At 42.7% G+C, this 17043-nt stretch overlaps 1 protein-coding gene across 1 annotated transcript in view; it reads right to left on the minus strand.

Moving 5' to 3' along the window:
* DPYD (dihydropyrimidine dehydrogenase) overlaps positions 1-17043 on the minus strand; it is a 564598-nt gene that overhangs the window by 228627 nt on the left and 318928 nt on the right. Inside the window, exon 13 of the mRNA XM_065409369.1 lies at positions 7236-7451. Coding sequence (XP_065265441.1) covers positions 7236-7451 — 216 coding nt within the window. The remainder of the gene's footprint in view (positions 1-7235; positions 7452-17043) is intronic.

Below are 17043 nucleotides of genomic sequence, written 5' to 3' on the forward strand. Positions count from 1 at the left end.
AGATATGGTTTGTGAAAATATATTGTAGAATCTATTACTATGTATTCTACAGATATAAATTGATGAGTAAAAATTTTCTTGCAATATAATGTTTTAGTTGAAATTTAATTCACTTTTAATCATTAGTCTGTTTTTAAAACTGGCAATGCAACCTGCAGCATACAAAGTGAAAAAATATTGGAGGTTTAGAATGAAGTTAGTCTACACATTTATTTCTGCTGGTACTCCTAATAAAGGCAACTGCTTCTAGGTTATTGAAAGTGACAGCATCACAAATCAATGCATGTCACAACAGAGTAAAGACAGATGTCTCTGATTAATCAGAATTAAATTTTTACAAGTGAAGGAAGCATCTAAAAATCAAAGCGAACATTCTGCCATTCCACTTCTGTTTTTTAATCTTGCTCCTTTAGTTATACAGTGAAGTGAGGAAACCACCCCAACAATTGAATCCATAGTTTAAAAAAATTACAAATTTTGATACAAACTCTTCAATAGAATATATTAAAAATGAACTCTAATTTAGATAGAACAGTAGATGTCTCAACTTTTCATTTTTAAAAAAAAATTAAAGAATAGTCTTCTATAAATTTTCTGACTATAGATTTTGATTTAAGAGAAATTCCATTTCTATGTATGGTGCAATATCCAGATAGAAAAAAAAGCCCTCCAATATATCAAGACTTATTAAGAATTATCACCAGATGATACTCTTTTTAATTAAGCTAAGAGATTTCTCCCATTGCAGGTAGCTATCTGCTTTTCAGAAATGGTTCTGAAAGTAGTAATGATTGGTATATGAATATAGGTAAATGTATTTTAAATAGGTTTATTAGTAACTGAATTCTTTATGTGGACTTTATTTTATCTTCTTCCCTCCACCTTTTTCCTCTAACTTTTTACCAACAGAATTTATACATAGTAACTTTGAAGCACTGAAGCTCTGAATAAGACAAAAATAGTATTTCAGCCAGACCTTAGGGAGGGAAGGAAATTTGGAGGAAGAGAAGAGAATGACCACCCTATACTGAAAGCAGGAGGGGGCGTTGTGCAGGCTTCCCGGAGGAAGACAGTAGTGCAGTCAAGGCAGCACTCACCCTCCCTCCCCTTGAGGTGTGATTATCAGGTGAGTTTGAACCAGCAGTACAAATAGGCCAGAAAGAAACAGCAACAGCCCGGCCAGAGGAGAGGGCTGGGGGTTCTGCTCCTTTCCCCATTGGGAGGGGCAGCAGGGAAAGGAGCAGAATGCTGGCAGATCCTCTGGCAGCTGTACTGCCCCTTCCCCCACTGTCTCACCCCCCCCAGCCCTGTCTTCAGTGCAGCAGGAGGAGGACAGAGTCCCTCACCCCCGCCCTGGGTAACATGGGATGGATGCAGAGAGGGGACGGGAAGAGCGTGGGGGCCCCCGGCTGGGGGCGGGGCGGTGAAGAGTCACATGGAGGGTCATGTACACCCCTTAGTTGGTGCCCTCCTTCTCCCCCTGTGCCGGTAAGACATGGGTTTTACTTGCACTACTGGTTTGAACCTGCTGTGGGCACTGTGCTAGTCGCTCCTTTTTAGGGGGGCTGGGAAGGAATTTTTCCCTCACCACCATATTGGCTTTGGTGGAGTGGGGGTTTTTCGCCTTCCCCACAGGGGGTGTTAGGGAACACCTATTATGGTGAGCACAAAAGGTGGTAGGCTATATGTCGCAACTTATTTGGTAAGTGTGGGGCGGATGTCCAGTGCAGGTACTCCATAGGGAAGGCATCCAGTGACCAGATAAATAGCCAGGTAAAGGACTTAAAAAGGAGGTGCTAGTTAAAGGAACGGAATGGTGTGGGGTTTGGAGCTCCTATGGTTGAACTCCCCCGTTTCTTATAGCCCACCTTACCCCTCCTATGAGGGGGGATGGATGGTAAGGTCCCGGCAATGGATTAGCTGGAGGGACCTGGATGGAAAAAAGAGGGGGAGCTGGTGGAAGCCCCCCCCCCAGGGTAATTACAAGATAAACAGGGTTTACCTGCACTGTACACTTTTATCTGCTAAGCAGTCCCAGACATGTAATAATAAAGTTGAGGCCTGATTAAATCCATATCAAGTGTCTCCTGTCCTTCTTTCAGTATAGCTGGACAAGGAAGAGTGTGATTGATGGGGCATATTTGTTCTCTGTTGTTTTCCTTGCCCAGTGAGAATCTGCTTTAGAATTAGTGATCCCTGTTTCTTTAAAAGATCAGAGATACTTGATATTAATTAGTACAGATATTCACAGATATACTGTACTTTGATTTTGTAAACATCAATGAATTTCACATTTATATACATATATGTATATATCACAATCCAATAGTTTATAATTAACACCTGTTTTACACTGTAATAACATGTACCTTCTAAAATATTTACCGTAGCATCTATTTAAGCACATAAATGTTTTGAGAGAATTTCAGATATGACTTACATTAGATCGTCTGTATGTTACAATTATAATGCAATACTGCACAAGAACACATGTCATGATGCACATAGGACTGAATCCTATACACCACAAACAGAAGGCCCTAGGCACAGTGGAACTACTATGGCTCTGCTGTACGGGGGGTGGGGCAATGTTTGGGGAGAGACCTAATACTACATGACACGGAGTAGTGCTGCTGCTTTCTGTGGCACATGGGGTACTGCAGGGGAGAGGCAAGAGCAGCTCTGGGTTTGGAGGAACAGACGCATCATGTGGAGAAAGTAGATAAGGAAAAGTTATTTACTTATTCCCATAATACAAGAACTAGGGGGTCACCAAATGAAATTCATAGGCAGCAGGTTTAAAACAAATAAAAGGAAGTTCTTCTTCACACAGCACACAGTCAACTTGTGGAACTCTTTACCTGAGGAGGTTGTGAAGGCTAGGACTATAACAGCGTTTAAAAGAGAACTGGATAAATTCATGGAGGTTAAGTCCATTAATGGCTATTAGCCACGATGGGTAAGGAATGGTGTCCCTAGACTCTATTTGTCAGAGGGTGGAGATGGATGGCAGGAGAGAGATCACTTGATCATTACCTGTTAGGTTCACTCCCTCTGGGGCACCTGGCATTGGCCACTGTTGGTAGACAGGATACTGGGCTAGATGGACCTTTGGTCTGACCCAGTACGGCCGTTCTTATGTTCTTATGTTATCTGTGGCACCATGTCTGCAGATCTGCTGTCCAAAAATCCTTGGGTAAGAGGGGATACAGAAACCTTGGATGGCTCCCACTGGTTGTAGGAGTGGCTGCCCTGGTGTTCTAGAATGGAATTCTGGCCAAAAAAAATTTACACCCATTCTTCTGGGCTGCCCAAGGCTTGGAGGGCCACATTTATTGGTGAACCTGTCTAGAGACATACTGGCCTTCTGCACAACGTCAAACCAAAAGGAAAAAAGGAAGCAGCACTCCATGCTGGTGAGTTGATGAGCTGCTTGCAGAGGAAGTAAAGCTTACGTAAATTGAGGCCCTTGCCTTCCAAGTGCCACAAATCTTCATCTTGGCTCCTGCCTTTTCCCTCCTTCTGGGGCTAAGGCTTCAGATGCAACTGTACTCTTTTTCCATCTCTCTCACTGTCACCCTGCTCTTCTCTCTGATTGCACTCCATGACAGTTGTCAACTTGGGAATCTGCCTCACCTCACCCATTTTTAATAAAGTACCAAAGGACACCATTGTCATTCCCAGGTGCTGGCACACAGACTATATCTCTGATACAGGGGAAGTCACTGGCAGCCACATGATGCTGGAATTGCATTATATAGTCACTACTAAGAGGTACATAGATTTTGCAAGAGGGAACCATTTCTGCTGCTGCAGAACTCTCCATAGCCCCAGAAGCTATTTTATGCTTGGCTCTTGAACACCCATGGCTGGCCTGGGTCAGCTGACTCAGGCTCATGAGGCTCCAGCTGTGGGGCTGTAAAATTGCGGCGTAATTTTACAGGCTGGAGCCCAAGCCGTGGAACTGTGCAAGACGGGAGGGTCCCAGAGTCTGTGCTCCAGCCTGAACCTGAATGTCTAAATGTGATGCCTTGCAGCCTGAGCCCCTCAAGCCTGAGTCAATTGAGCAGGGCCGGCTGTGGCTGTGCCACGGATTTTTTATTCCAGTGTTGACTTACCTTTACTGTATATAAAAATGAACATTAGAGGGTTGAGCTTGCATAGGGCAGGTGCAGAGCATTGTATGTAAATGCCAGGTAAAGCTGATTTCATTTGCTTTCTGAAGATAATGCTTAAGCTCATGTCTTCTTGGACATGCCAACACTCTCCCACCAGCAAACCCCCTATTACCCAACATGTATGAGCGTAAGTAAATTGGTGCACAAAGCCAAGTCTGAATCTTCTACTCCATGCAGAGTAGAAGACTGACACACAGTTTTACTTGTGCCCACACATAACCTCCACTTACACTTGTTCTACAGGCCAAGAGTCTCCAGCTCCCTTCTGAACATTGCACAGGATTTATATCAGTGTAATCAGAAGCTAACTAAACAAACAGATCAAAGACAATTGTACATTATACTGACCTATATTAGACCAGACTAAACTCTGATTATTTGTTCAAGTGTTAAACAGACTGAGTCTCTGTGTACTACTCATTGTTGAAATAAGAACTGTTGAACTTGTCTTCCTATTTGAAATATTTTAGTAGTTTAACAGCATTAACATTTTGTTGTTTACATAAATAGAAACAATTGCATTTCTTTTTGCACCTAACATCTCTGTATCTCAAAGCACATCACAAACATTAAGGCTCAACACCTCTGGGAGGTATTGTAAAAAATATAATGGTATAAAAATCACTTCAGCCAGCTCTTGGGTGGGACATGACAATTGTTCTATAGCACACAGCAATGCTACTCCAGAGCTTAGGGCCAGAAATGAATAATACTATATCAAACTAAGACTTCCAGGGAAATTTACCTAGGCAGATTCTAATAATCCAAGTTTGAATGAGTCAAGGGCACTTTGCTCAACCTCCTTTTCTCTTATATTAAAATAATATCATGGGATCTTCAATGACTACTTCAGAACCTTGGTTTTACTGAACATCTGATCTGAAAGACATCAAGCAAAAGCCTCACCTCTAGCAGCACAACGACTACAGGAGCCCCATGATAAGTCACTGGTTCAGTACTGAATCTGACAAAAGTGCCAGTGAAAGGCCAACACTACTTCCTGTAACGTGTGTTCCTCCAAAGAAGCCTACCCAAATACTAACCTAGCTCACACCTGCTTAACTTATGAGATCTGATATAGTCTCAGTGCAAGGTAACATGGCTGTAGGCGTATCTGATTAATAAACAATTCTCAGTATTGGCTGGATCCTGCCATCAACTTAGGCACTGAATTAACTGAAATTAACAGGGAGTTCTGTGCAAACACTGATGACAGGGTATGCTTCAATTAAACCTCTTCCCTTAAAATGTTTCAATAAGAAAAAATTCTACATGTGCTGTACTCTATGGGCCAGTTCTGGATTTCCATTACTTAGGTATAAATCCAAAGTAGCAATGACTTCTATGGAGTTACTTCATACTGGTTGTATGACTGAGATCAAATTTTGGCCACACATATTTTGTACTGAAGCATGGTAGGACACTCTCACTGCTCCCTTTCTCTTCTCCCTTTACACTCTCTCTGGATAAACTCATTCACTCATATGACTTCAACTACCATCTCTACAGAGATGCCTCACAAATTTGACTCTTTCCTCTTGATATGTCCCCATCCATCCAATTCTGCATCTCAGCTGCCTCACTGACATCTTCTCACTGCCACAGGAAACTTAACATGGCCAAAGCTGAGCTCCTTATCTTTCCTCCAAGCTCTTTTCAAGTCCATCCTATTCTCTGTTGCTTTTCAACACCACAACCATGCTCCATACTATTCAGACCTGCAACTTGGGGTTCATATTTGACTCCTCCCTCTTCCTTTCCCCACACAGTCAAGCCATGTCCAAAATGTGTTGCCTCTTCCTCCAAAACATTTGTAAGATTTGTATTTTTCTTTCAGTGTTTACAGTTAAAATTCTTGCTCAGTCCCTCAGTTTCCCATCTTGATTGCTACGACCTCCTCCTTCTCTTGGCCTAACACACATGGTAACCACTCCTAATATGTACAAAATACTGCCATTAAGATCATTTCCTTGGCCATTACTCTGACCTTGTCTTACACTAGCTTCTGCTCTCCTACTGCTTCGTATTCAAGCTTCTTGTCCTTGCATTCCAGGCCTTCAGTAAAGCCCTGCTTGTCCCTATATTTCTGTCTTATCTTATATTGCTACCATTCCTAAACTCCCCTAGTGATTCCAACAGCTACATAGATACATAAATCCATTGCTCACACAATCATTTCTTTGACTTCATCCTGATAGCCCTTACATGTGGAAAGGTCTTTGTGAGCTGTTCAATTCAAATCCTGCCTGAAGACCCATTTCCATTATGATTCCTAAAAGAAACTAGCTGATTAGTAATAGTAAGTAATGGTAGTAATGGTAAGGGTTAAATGGGGATAGTCTATGTATTATCAGCAAAATGGAAACAAATCGTTATCAAACATTGTTTTATCAAAAGGAGGCCAACCTCCCCCTTTATTAAGCAATCAGAACCCTCTCTTGCTATACTTGGTCTATCTGTTCATTTTGTCTCTTATAGACTGGGAATGCTTTGGAATGAAGGCTGTACCTTGTTTGGATTCTACAGCAGTGCTTCTCAAAGCCGGTCCACCGCTTGTTCAGGGAAAGCCCCTGCCGGTCCGGGCCGGTTTGTTTACCTGCCCCGTCCACAGGTTCGGCCGATCGCAGCTCCCACTGGCCGTGGTTCGCTGCTCCAGGCCAATGGGAGCTGCGGGAAGCGGCGCGGGCCAAGGGATGTGCTGGCCGGCCTTCCTGCAGCCCTCATTGGCCTGGAGCGGCGAACCACGGCCAGTGGGAGCCACGATCAGCCGAACCTGCGGACAGGGCAGGTAAACAAACCGGCCCGGACCGCCAGGGGCTTTCCCTGAACAAGCGGCGAACCGGTTTTGAGAAGCACTGCTCTACAGCACCTAGCTCTCAATGGGTACTACCAGAAGCAAATAACTGAGTAGTAATAGTGGAAAAGTAGGTAGAATATTAATAGAACCCTAAAAGCTTTTTAGCTGACTGGATCTAATACTTATTTATATTCTCAAAACATTTAGATCATGACTAGAACATACCATGAAATTACATACGCCTTAAAATATTTCCTTACCTTATCGAGGGAGAATGTTTTGGTCAGAGCAAATCCCCATCCTGCTTCAAATGCTCTTCGAATCATTGGGGAACTAGTAGTTGGAGTTGCACTGGCAAGACCAAAGGGATTTGGAAACTTCAGTCCAGCCACTTCTACACTGATGTCTACCAAATCAATAGGAGTATAGAAGAGAGGTAATTCTGGAGTAGTAGAAACTGCAGCACCGTATAAAGACTGTAAAAACAAATATACAAATATTTTTGTCATCTGAATTTTATATAATTTCTTGTTAGCATGAGGGAAAAAATCACTCATACACTTAAAATATTCTAATATTTTATGCTTGCAGTGATGAAAACTGACTAAAACATTTAGCTGGCCATGGACAAAATGTCATACATCAAACATCTTCATTTTAAAAGGGAACATGGTGTTGATGCTGAAATATTATTTCTGTGTATTACTCTGAAATACAACCAATTAAATAAAATAACTTTGTTAAAACAACAGTTACAATGAAACAAGCATACGTACAGTTTTATCAAAGACACTCTGAGTTAATGTTCCAAGGCCATGGTTAACTAAGCCTTGTGAAGCCTAGACATTGTAGTATTGACTAAAGGAACTCCAAAGGTACGCAATGGGACTGAGCAAGTGAGTATTCTACTATAGATCACAATGCTGCAAAGATTTATGCCCCTTAAAGTTTAATTGAAGTCAGTGTAACAATTCACAGTCTGTGAATTACATGTGAGCAAGTCTTTGCAGAATTGAGGCCTCAGTCTTACACCTACATTTATTTTCTTTCATAAGTAAAATCTTTGCTTCCCAGCAATTTTAAAATATCATATACTCAATCATAAGCTGGTTCGTTTATAAGCCGACCCCCCCAAGATGGATAAGTAAAAATGGAAAATTTTTATAACCCATTCATAAGCTGACCCTATAATTCAGGGGTCAGCAAACTTCAGCACCCGGGCCATCAGGATAAGCTGCTGGCGGGCCGAGATGGTTTGTTTACCTCGAGCGTCCGCAGGCACGGAGGTAAACCTAAGTAAACAAAGTGTCCCGGCGCGCCAGCTGCTTACCCTGATGGGCCGGGACAGCAACTGGTGGGGAAATTTTTTTTGGTGGGGGAGAAGCTGGGAGTCAGGGGAGTAACCACTGTGACCACCCCCCACATGACCCCATCCCAGCCCAGGACCCCCACACTCTCCCCATCCCATCCCTTTCCACCTTAGCTGGGGAGGGCCAGGGGAGGATGTCTCTGACCTGGCTGGAGCTGCTCTGGCAGGCTGGGCAGGATGGCCGCAGCCTGCTCCGGGGGCCAGACCGGGTGGCGCGGCCGCAGCATGTTCCAGCGGGTTGGGCTGGGTGGCACGGCCGCAGCATGCTCCGGTGGCGTGGCCACAGCCTGCTCTGGGGGGCTGGGCCGAGTGGCGTGGCTGCAGCCTGCCAGCCCCAGAGCTGCAGCTGCTTCGGAGGCTGGGGGAGAGCAGCGTGGCCAGAAGCGGAGAGACTCTGGCCCCGCCTCTTCCCTTCTGGCTGTGCTGCCTCTCCTTGCTCTCTCTGTTGGGGGGAGGGGCTGTGTCCCACCTCTCCCTCTCTATATCCATTCATAAGCCGACCCCCTTCTCTGGTGCTTCCCTTTTTTACTAAAACAATTCGGCTTATGAACAAGTATATACGGTAGATCTCTATTTAAAAAAAACTGGTGTAAATCTTGTTTCTAGCAGCTACACATTATTTGCATTTTAATTATTAATGTTCTCATATTTTTAAACACCCTGGGGTAGAAGAGTTAATATACCATTTCCAAAATGACAACCAACATCAGTTGATACCCCATCAACCTCTGGGGTGGTTAGGGTACCTGGGACTCAATGCTGCAACCTATACTCATTGAAAGAGGTCTTCTTTAGAACCACTAGGACTATTCACATGAACAAGCGCTTCAATATTGGGATTAACTGTATCATAAGATACAACGGTTGCTTAGATACACTAAAGAGGGAAGACTCCAGTAATCATAGAGTGAAAGTGTTCCACGTGCAGTATCACTTAGCAACCTGCCATCACTGGCTCAGTGTTCATCCAAGCTCCTACACATTCTTTTTAATGGTGTGTATCAGGCATATCTGACAGGAGTACTGTAGTAAAGTACTACTCAATGTGAGTATTGTAAGGGTGTCAGAATAAGGCCCTAATTCTGGATTGGTAGCTAGGAACTGGACCAAAGAAGAGCAAACAATATAAATGTTGTAGTTATGTTTCCTAACAGTTTTAAAGATATCTCAGCCACTTGATTTTTTTTTTAAAAAGAGGAAATATACATATGAATGCATGCGTCAATAAAAAATTATAAGGCATTTTTGCACATGGATTCATTGCACATTTGATTCCCCAGAACTGATTCAATCAACCCTAACATAGCTGGCTTTTGACTATCAAGTAAATAATGTTCATTTACAAATAATGGAAATATTTGATTATCCATAATCACTTTGAAGGTGTTGTTACAGTACAGCAATCATTAAGAACTGACCAGATCAGTGGCTTTGCTTCACAATGCCTAGATCATTACAGGTGTGTTCTCTTGCTCTTAAGCATGGCAAATGTACTGAGCAGGCAGTGGCCTCTGCCTTTGGAGAAGAAACACCCTAAATAACTGGCAAGTGAAGGAGTTGCATGAATGGACACTGAGCAGAATCCTATCTAGTTCATGATGGATGGAATTAAGATCTGTGTCACTGAGGGTATATCTACACTGCAATGAAAAACCGGTGACTGGCTTATGTCAGCTAACTTGGGCTCATGAGGCTGAGGCTAAGGGGTTGTTTAATTGTGGTGTAGATGTTTGGGCTCAGGCTGCAGCCCAGGCTCTAGGATCTGAGGTGGGAGGGTCCCAGAACTCAGGCTGCAGCCTGAGACTGAATGTCTACACTGCAATTAAACAGCCCCTTATCCTGAGTCCTGAAAGCCTGAGTCAGCTGGCATGGGGCAGCTGCAGGTGTCTAATTGCAGTGCAGACATACCCTAAAAACCTTGAACTTGAGTCAGTAAAGCCGGGGGGGGGGGGGGAATGTGGAGGGGTTTTCAACTCCTGAGAAGCACACAAAAAACCAACCAAACAAAAAAACAACAACACCTCTCTTATGTAAGGATGGAGATGATACTCTAAATACTCTTTAAAATCTTCCAACCCTTGTGTTGCTGCCCTTTGTTTTGTTTTTAAAGAGCTTATTTGCTCCATTTTTCTCTTATGCATGTTATTAAAGGGCTGGGGAGGGCATGAGAACTACTATAGGTTTTTCAGGGGCTTTAATTAAAGAAAGTCTTGATGCAGAATCTCAAAATCTACTCCCTTCCTCCCAAATTTAAGAAGCTGGAATCAAATCACCTGACTCTTTGTATTTTCATCCGAGGTAGGGTCCAAATCCAGAAATGGCATGTTGGGCCAGACTCCTGGCTGGTGTAACACAACGGAAGTTAATGGAGCTATGCCAACAGAAAATTTGGAGCTGTGGATATTATCCAAAATGGCAAAATTCGCTTGAGAAAAGCTGATTTCATCAGATTCCAGCCATTTGGGACCAAATTTCCCTGATGCAATGACCGTTTTCTGGGTAGTGACCTTTACATTGCTAGCCATACCAAAGACAGCAAGACTATGGAGGAAAATGTAATTATTGAACCATTCCCTTCCATACAAGCCACTTAGTGCATTCTAGATATAATGCTCCCCAGAGCTCTGGGATATGTCTACACCGCAATAAGAAGCCTGTGGCTGGCCTGTCCCAGCTGACTTGGTCTTGCAGGGCTCAGGATAAGGGGCTGTTTAATTGCAGTGAAGGCTTTCAAGCTTGGGCTGCAGCTCAATCTCTGGGACCCTCCCACCCTACATAAGAACATAAGAACGGCCGAACTGGGTCAGGCCAAAGGTCTATCTAGCCCAGTATCCTGTCTTCTGACAATGGCCAATGCCAGGTGCCTCAGAGGGAATGAACAGAACAGGTAATCATCAAGTGATCCATCCCTGTCCATTTCCAGCTTCTAGCGAACAGAGGCTAGGGACACCATTCCCTATAGAGTCCTAGAGCCCGGGTGCCGAACAGAGCCCAAACATCTATACTGCAATTAAACATCCCCATAGCCCGAGCCGCACACAGCTGATTCAGCTGGCATGGGCTAGCCATGGGTTTTTAATTGCAGTGTAGACATACCCTGAGAGGCAACATGCCTACCTGAGTCACAGTGCTTAGCAGAGCACCTGCTGGGAAACTCCAGAGTTCCACTGCCCCAAACTCAGGGCCATGACTTCAAGGTACTATTGTGACCTAATATTTCAATATCTGAGTAACCAGCTGCTATTTTTCCTTTCTGTTATTAATTTAAAAAAATAATGGACAGCTCAGAAATTTGGTATTAGGATACAAAACCTTTCACCCCAAAGTCACAGGCTGAAATCTGGTGTAGGTCAGGAGTGACAGAAATTTATTACCGTTGTCTAGATGTTAGGTGGCCTGTGTTCTCAGTGTAGTTTTTACTGGACAAGATGTTCATTCTCAACTGGCACCATTTCTGGTGCAAAGTGAAGGACAGGAGCTTAGAATATAAACCATACATAGTACAGTGTGGAAAGAAAACAAAGGAGTTAATGGGAAGTGGTGGTATTGGAAGAGTCGGGCAAACAGTTGAAAACAAGCAATGTATTCAAGCCTAGACTATGATGTAACTATCTGCTCTGAGTAAAGGGTGGTGCATAGTAAACTTATGCCTCTTTTCCTTTCTGCAAGCAGACTGCAGTTATTTATTAATTTTTTGATTATTCAAAATTGTTCAAATGTGGTATGTAAATACATTTCAGCCTGTGGACTGCTCACAAACTGCTCAATCCTGGTATGCCTGAAAATATTCGGTATTCAAAATTCAGTATTTGATTAGTTGCTTAAGCCATGTCATCCTGTTTCTGTTTCCTGGCTCGATGACCTAATCTTCAAAAGCTACTTCCACTGCCACATGAAATGAATTTTGTTTCAAATGAATCTTAGCTAAAGGCGGCAAATGTGCTTTCTGTGATTTTGTATAAATAAAACTTGGCTTGTGCAAGATAAAAAAACCTCCTCTAATGAAAGGAATTTGGGACACGCAGATTGAATGTGCCCATGTAAGAACATGAAAGCTTTGCTGCATGCTGGCCTGCAAACTAGTTGATCACCAGGGTTTCCAGACATCCACTGAAACACCTCCAGGCATAGACCTTTTCCCCTGACATTAGGAGTCTGCACTCTCTCTACACCCTTGGTAAACTGCCTTGAGAGAGAAAAAAGATGTGACTCCACCTAGATGCAAAAATGCATTGACTCCACCAGAAGCTGCCTACTCCTGGTGCCCCACTCCCTGTTAATGGGGGTCACTGCTGCCTATTTTGTCATAGTGGTTTGGAAACCACTTTTATAGCCTGAATATCTCCAACAGCCTGATACTACACTTCCACATCTCTGATGATCGCTGGCCCAACGAGGTGTCCAAAATGGGTCTTTCATCCCAAGAGGCTGGCATAGGTGGTGACAAGAATTAGGGAATCCAGGGGAGTAAATCAAAATGACAAAATATGCACTGCTGTAAGATGAGGCCGAGGGTTCAACAGTCAGTAGCAATGCTTCCTTGCAGATTTATCTTCCCCTCCTGTTGTCACACTTCCTTTTGCTCTTTTTTTATGTTTGTTTTGGTTTTCACAACCTCTCTGTTCAGCACAATGCTCATAAAGGAACTAAATTTACTAAATCAAATTAAAATGCTATATAGGTTCCTAATAGGAAAAAATAAGCTTTATAATGAAGATTGACCTGACACTGCACACACAGTAAAAGAAAACCTGTAGGCACAAGTTTATTTATAATCATTCTTTCCCTGATTTTAGAAAAAGATGATAAAAAATTCTTGCCAGATTCTTCTCTAATTTGTTGTCAACCAGTTGAGTCTACAATTGTGGGAATTCAGATGCCTGGTTACCATGTCTCCATAGTTCTTTGAAAAGCATGCCAAAATCCACAAACATTTTGCATGCAGTGGTCTTCTTTCTTCTGATCTGGATACTCCTGCAGAGACAGTGTGCTCTGTAGTGAAGAGCACAGGACTGGGAGACAGGGAGATCCTGCATTTTAAAACTTGCACACTGATTCGCTGTGTGGCCTTGAGCAAGTAATTTCACCTGTCTCTGTCTGTTTCCCTAACTGTGGATAACTACTTGACCACCTACCTCATGGCATTATTGTATATAGTCAATGTCTACGCAGTGCCTTCAACACACAGAGCACTAAAAAAATGCTAAGTTTCATCAACATCATTCTTTTACTGAGAGCCTTCTCCTCTGCAGCCTCGAATGATTTTCCTGCATCTTTCCACTTCATTGACTCGCTCATTTAAAATCTCATCTGAAAACCTGTCTATTCTTCCTTGTCCGTACTCACTCTCTTTTCTATTATTTAGCTGTGTAATTCTATTATTTACAATCAGTCACCAAAGCATTTTGTATGAAAGGCACTATTCAAATTAAAAAATTGTACTGAATTGCAGTGTATTATCCCCTGCCTGTGGATCCTTTAAGGAACTTGAATAGGCTTTGTAAATATGCACTTATTCATTCTAAAATTACATATTTGTCGAAGCACAATAGGAGAAGTTCTATATCTCAGAGATATGAATTAACACCATACTGTTACCCCTTTTGACTCAACCGGTTACCCAATATTTGAGGTCTTGGGGATTGTTTCCTTTAGAACAGGGGTTCTCAAACTTTTGTACTGGTGACCCCTTTCACATAGGAAGCCTCTGAGTGTGACCCCCCTTATAAATTAAAAACACATTTTTATATATTTAACACCATTATAAATGCTGGAGGAAAAGTGTGGTTTGAGGGTGGAAGCTGACAGCTCGCGACCCCCCATGTAATAACTTTGCAACCCTCTGATGGGTCGCGACCCTCAGTTTGAGAACCCCTGGTTTAGAAGGAGAAATTGATGATGGAGTCAGGTATTTCTTCATTGCAATCTTATTTATTTACAAAGTATGTACAAAGTCTTATTTTCCTAAACACCCCAGGAATTAATAACAGGAAGTTTTTCGCTCACAGTGCAAGCCTCTTTTGAGCCAGCAGCACTGAAAAAGCTCTCTCTCAGGGCCACACTTCCAGTGCTTTTCTAATTTCTCCTTGCCTTTCTGCTTTTTTCTACCTGCTTCCTGGTTGTTTCTGACTCTCACATACATGCAGCTAAAATCAAATAACTCACCGGCTACCTTCTGTTTGCATACCGTCTAGTCTTTGGGAGGTGACATTTTAGTCCCTAGGGCAGTGTTTTCCAATGTTTCGGCTAACATTAAACAAAGGGGGCATTTAATTGTTCCCTCATTTAGCCTGAATAGAAGGCAGCCAGCATGGCCAACAGCTTCAAAGACAAGCCTGAGGAAATGGCCAGTCTTCATAAAAGAAATACAGTCCAGGCTCACTAGATATAAAATTCACATTATTTATTTATCGCATGGGAAAGTGTGTGTGTGTGTGGGGGGGGCATCTGCTTTAAGTAATACAATATCAGTGCCCTTAAAATGATATTGGGCCAGATCCTCAAGGAACTGCAATTTACATCAGCTGAAGATCTGGCCCACTATTATTTATTAAGTGCACAAAATAGCTTACAGTCTGCTCTAACAGGTAGACACAGGACACACTGAGTGGCTCAGAGGAAGGAAAACAGAATTTAAAAATACTTATTAGTAACTACAGACTCATTGTAAACAACGCCAGAAGAGTGAATCTTTAGGGGGAATTTGAATAAGGAGAGGATGGTGACTTGGCAAACAGATGTAGGAAAGGCATTCCACGTGTAAGGGGTGGCGTGGAAAGAGACAGAGAAATGGGAGTGTGAGCAGATGACAAATGCAGCTTCAAGGCTGGTGCAATTGGGCAAGCAAAGGGGGAGGGGAGAACACCGTAAGAATTGAGACCTGCACAGGGCACTGAGGGCAAGACTGAGACATTAAAATACTGAGGCACTAGGTAATGCAAAACAACAAACCACTCCTACTCCATATGCCTTGCAGAGAGACCACTTCTTCTGCCTCAAGGATAGGAACAGAGGTTATATAGGGAATAGCACCCAATGCTGCTAGGCTTTAAGTTGGGCAAAGGGCTGAACTATTACATTACCCTGGTCTACACTACAAACTACAGACTAAGCCCTGGTCTACACTACAAACTTATATCAGTATAACGACATCACTCAGGGATGTGGAAAATCCACCCCCCTGAACAACGCAGTCATACCAACCTAGTTCCTAGACAGCGCTATGTTGACGTGAGGGCTTCTTCCATTGACAGAGCTACCGCCTCCTGGGAGGTGGAGTACCTATGCTGACAGGAGCCGCTCTCCTGTCGGTAGAGGTAGCGTCTTCAGTAACCCGCTGCAGTGCTTTAAGTATAGACAAGCCTAAATAAATTAGCAAAATTAAGCACGGAAACCATTACATGTTCACGGCATAACAAACAAAATGTAGACCTCAGAAAATAGTCTGAGTAGTGGGTAGCCTGGTGAATTGGGTTGCTTCTACATGGATCTTTATCTTCCTCTATCTTTGAATTACATTGATTCTATTTAGAATGTATAGGAAAGTTCTAATGGAACAGTCAGACCAGAAAGGGACAAAAGTACTTCCATCTTCAGTTGGGTTTTGGCTGGTCTTGTTTACAGAGGCCATAAAGATACAGAATTCAGCCAAGCCTGTGCTTTTCAAGCTGGTGGAAGAATGCTGAGAAGCAAGGAATGTTTGGTCTGTTACTGATGGAGAACGTCCAGTGTGAGATCAGCCAAAATGCTTCTGTAAATAATTCCTAGTTTTGAACATAAGGCATTCCTTTTGGAAAGCCCTTGACTCTGGAACTCACACTTCTCTTGAATGCATGCCAGAGTTTGAATGATTTGAGCTTCAGGGCACATGTAAAGCCCATCTGTTTGCTCAGCCTTTTGCCTGAACTAGGCTGAGATGTGAGGAGTGTGCTGTTTAAAGGAAACGACAAGCAATTAACTAGGATGCTGTTTTTTAATTTCACTTTTTATTGTGGTCTAGAATTGTTTGGATTGGTCTTTTGATGCTGCCAAGAGTGGACTGCATGCTAGTTATATTTTTACTGGTGATAGTACAGTCAGTGGCTTGGGAAACGGGCAATTATTTTTTATAAATACAAATAGATACACAGAACAGCTGAAACCTAAAATGAGCCTTTTTATTAAATCAAACACTAAGACTGTGAAGAAATTGTCAGCTTTACAATCCTGTAGGTGAGAGAAAGTCAATCTATTTCATGAGGGTATTTTTATCTAAAGCAGGGGAGGATTCAACAGTTAGTTAAAAATTGAGGAACACTTTACATATGTATGTATGTGTACCCACACACAGAGCCATGTATTAGGCGTATAAATGCTAGAGCATTGTGATCTGGCTCTAAATCACAACTCCCCTAAAAATGAAGTCCCTCATCCTGTTACTAAGATTGCAACTGATGCAAATATTGGTAAAGTAACTGCCAAATTATAGTCTTTCCCACCACAGCAGCCAGATTTTACAGGGACCGTACATCCAAATAAATGCCTCTTGGCTACCCATTCATCTAGCAGCTGGAAAGATGACACTTGACATTTGGAAACTTTCCTGTGAAGATTGCTGCAAGGCTTTCCCATTAGCTTCCTGGTGAGACTGTAAGGTCGAATAAGCTGCCTCAAAACCTGCAAAGGGTAACCGAAGCCCTCTAATATCAAGTCTGTTTGAT

Source organism: Emys orbicularis, chromosome 8 (genome assembly GCF_028017835.1).
Source record: "Emys orbicularis isolate rEmyOrb1 chromosome 8, rEmyOrb1.hap1, whole genome shotgun sequence".
NCBI lineage: Eukaryota > Metazoa > Chordata > Testudines > Emydidae > Emys > Emys orbicularis.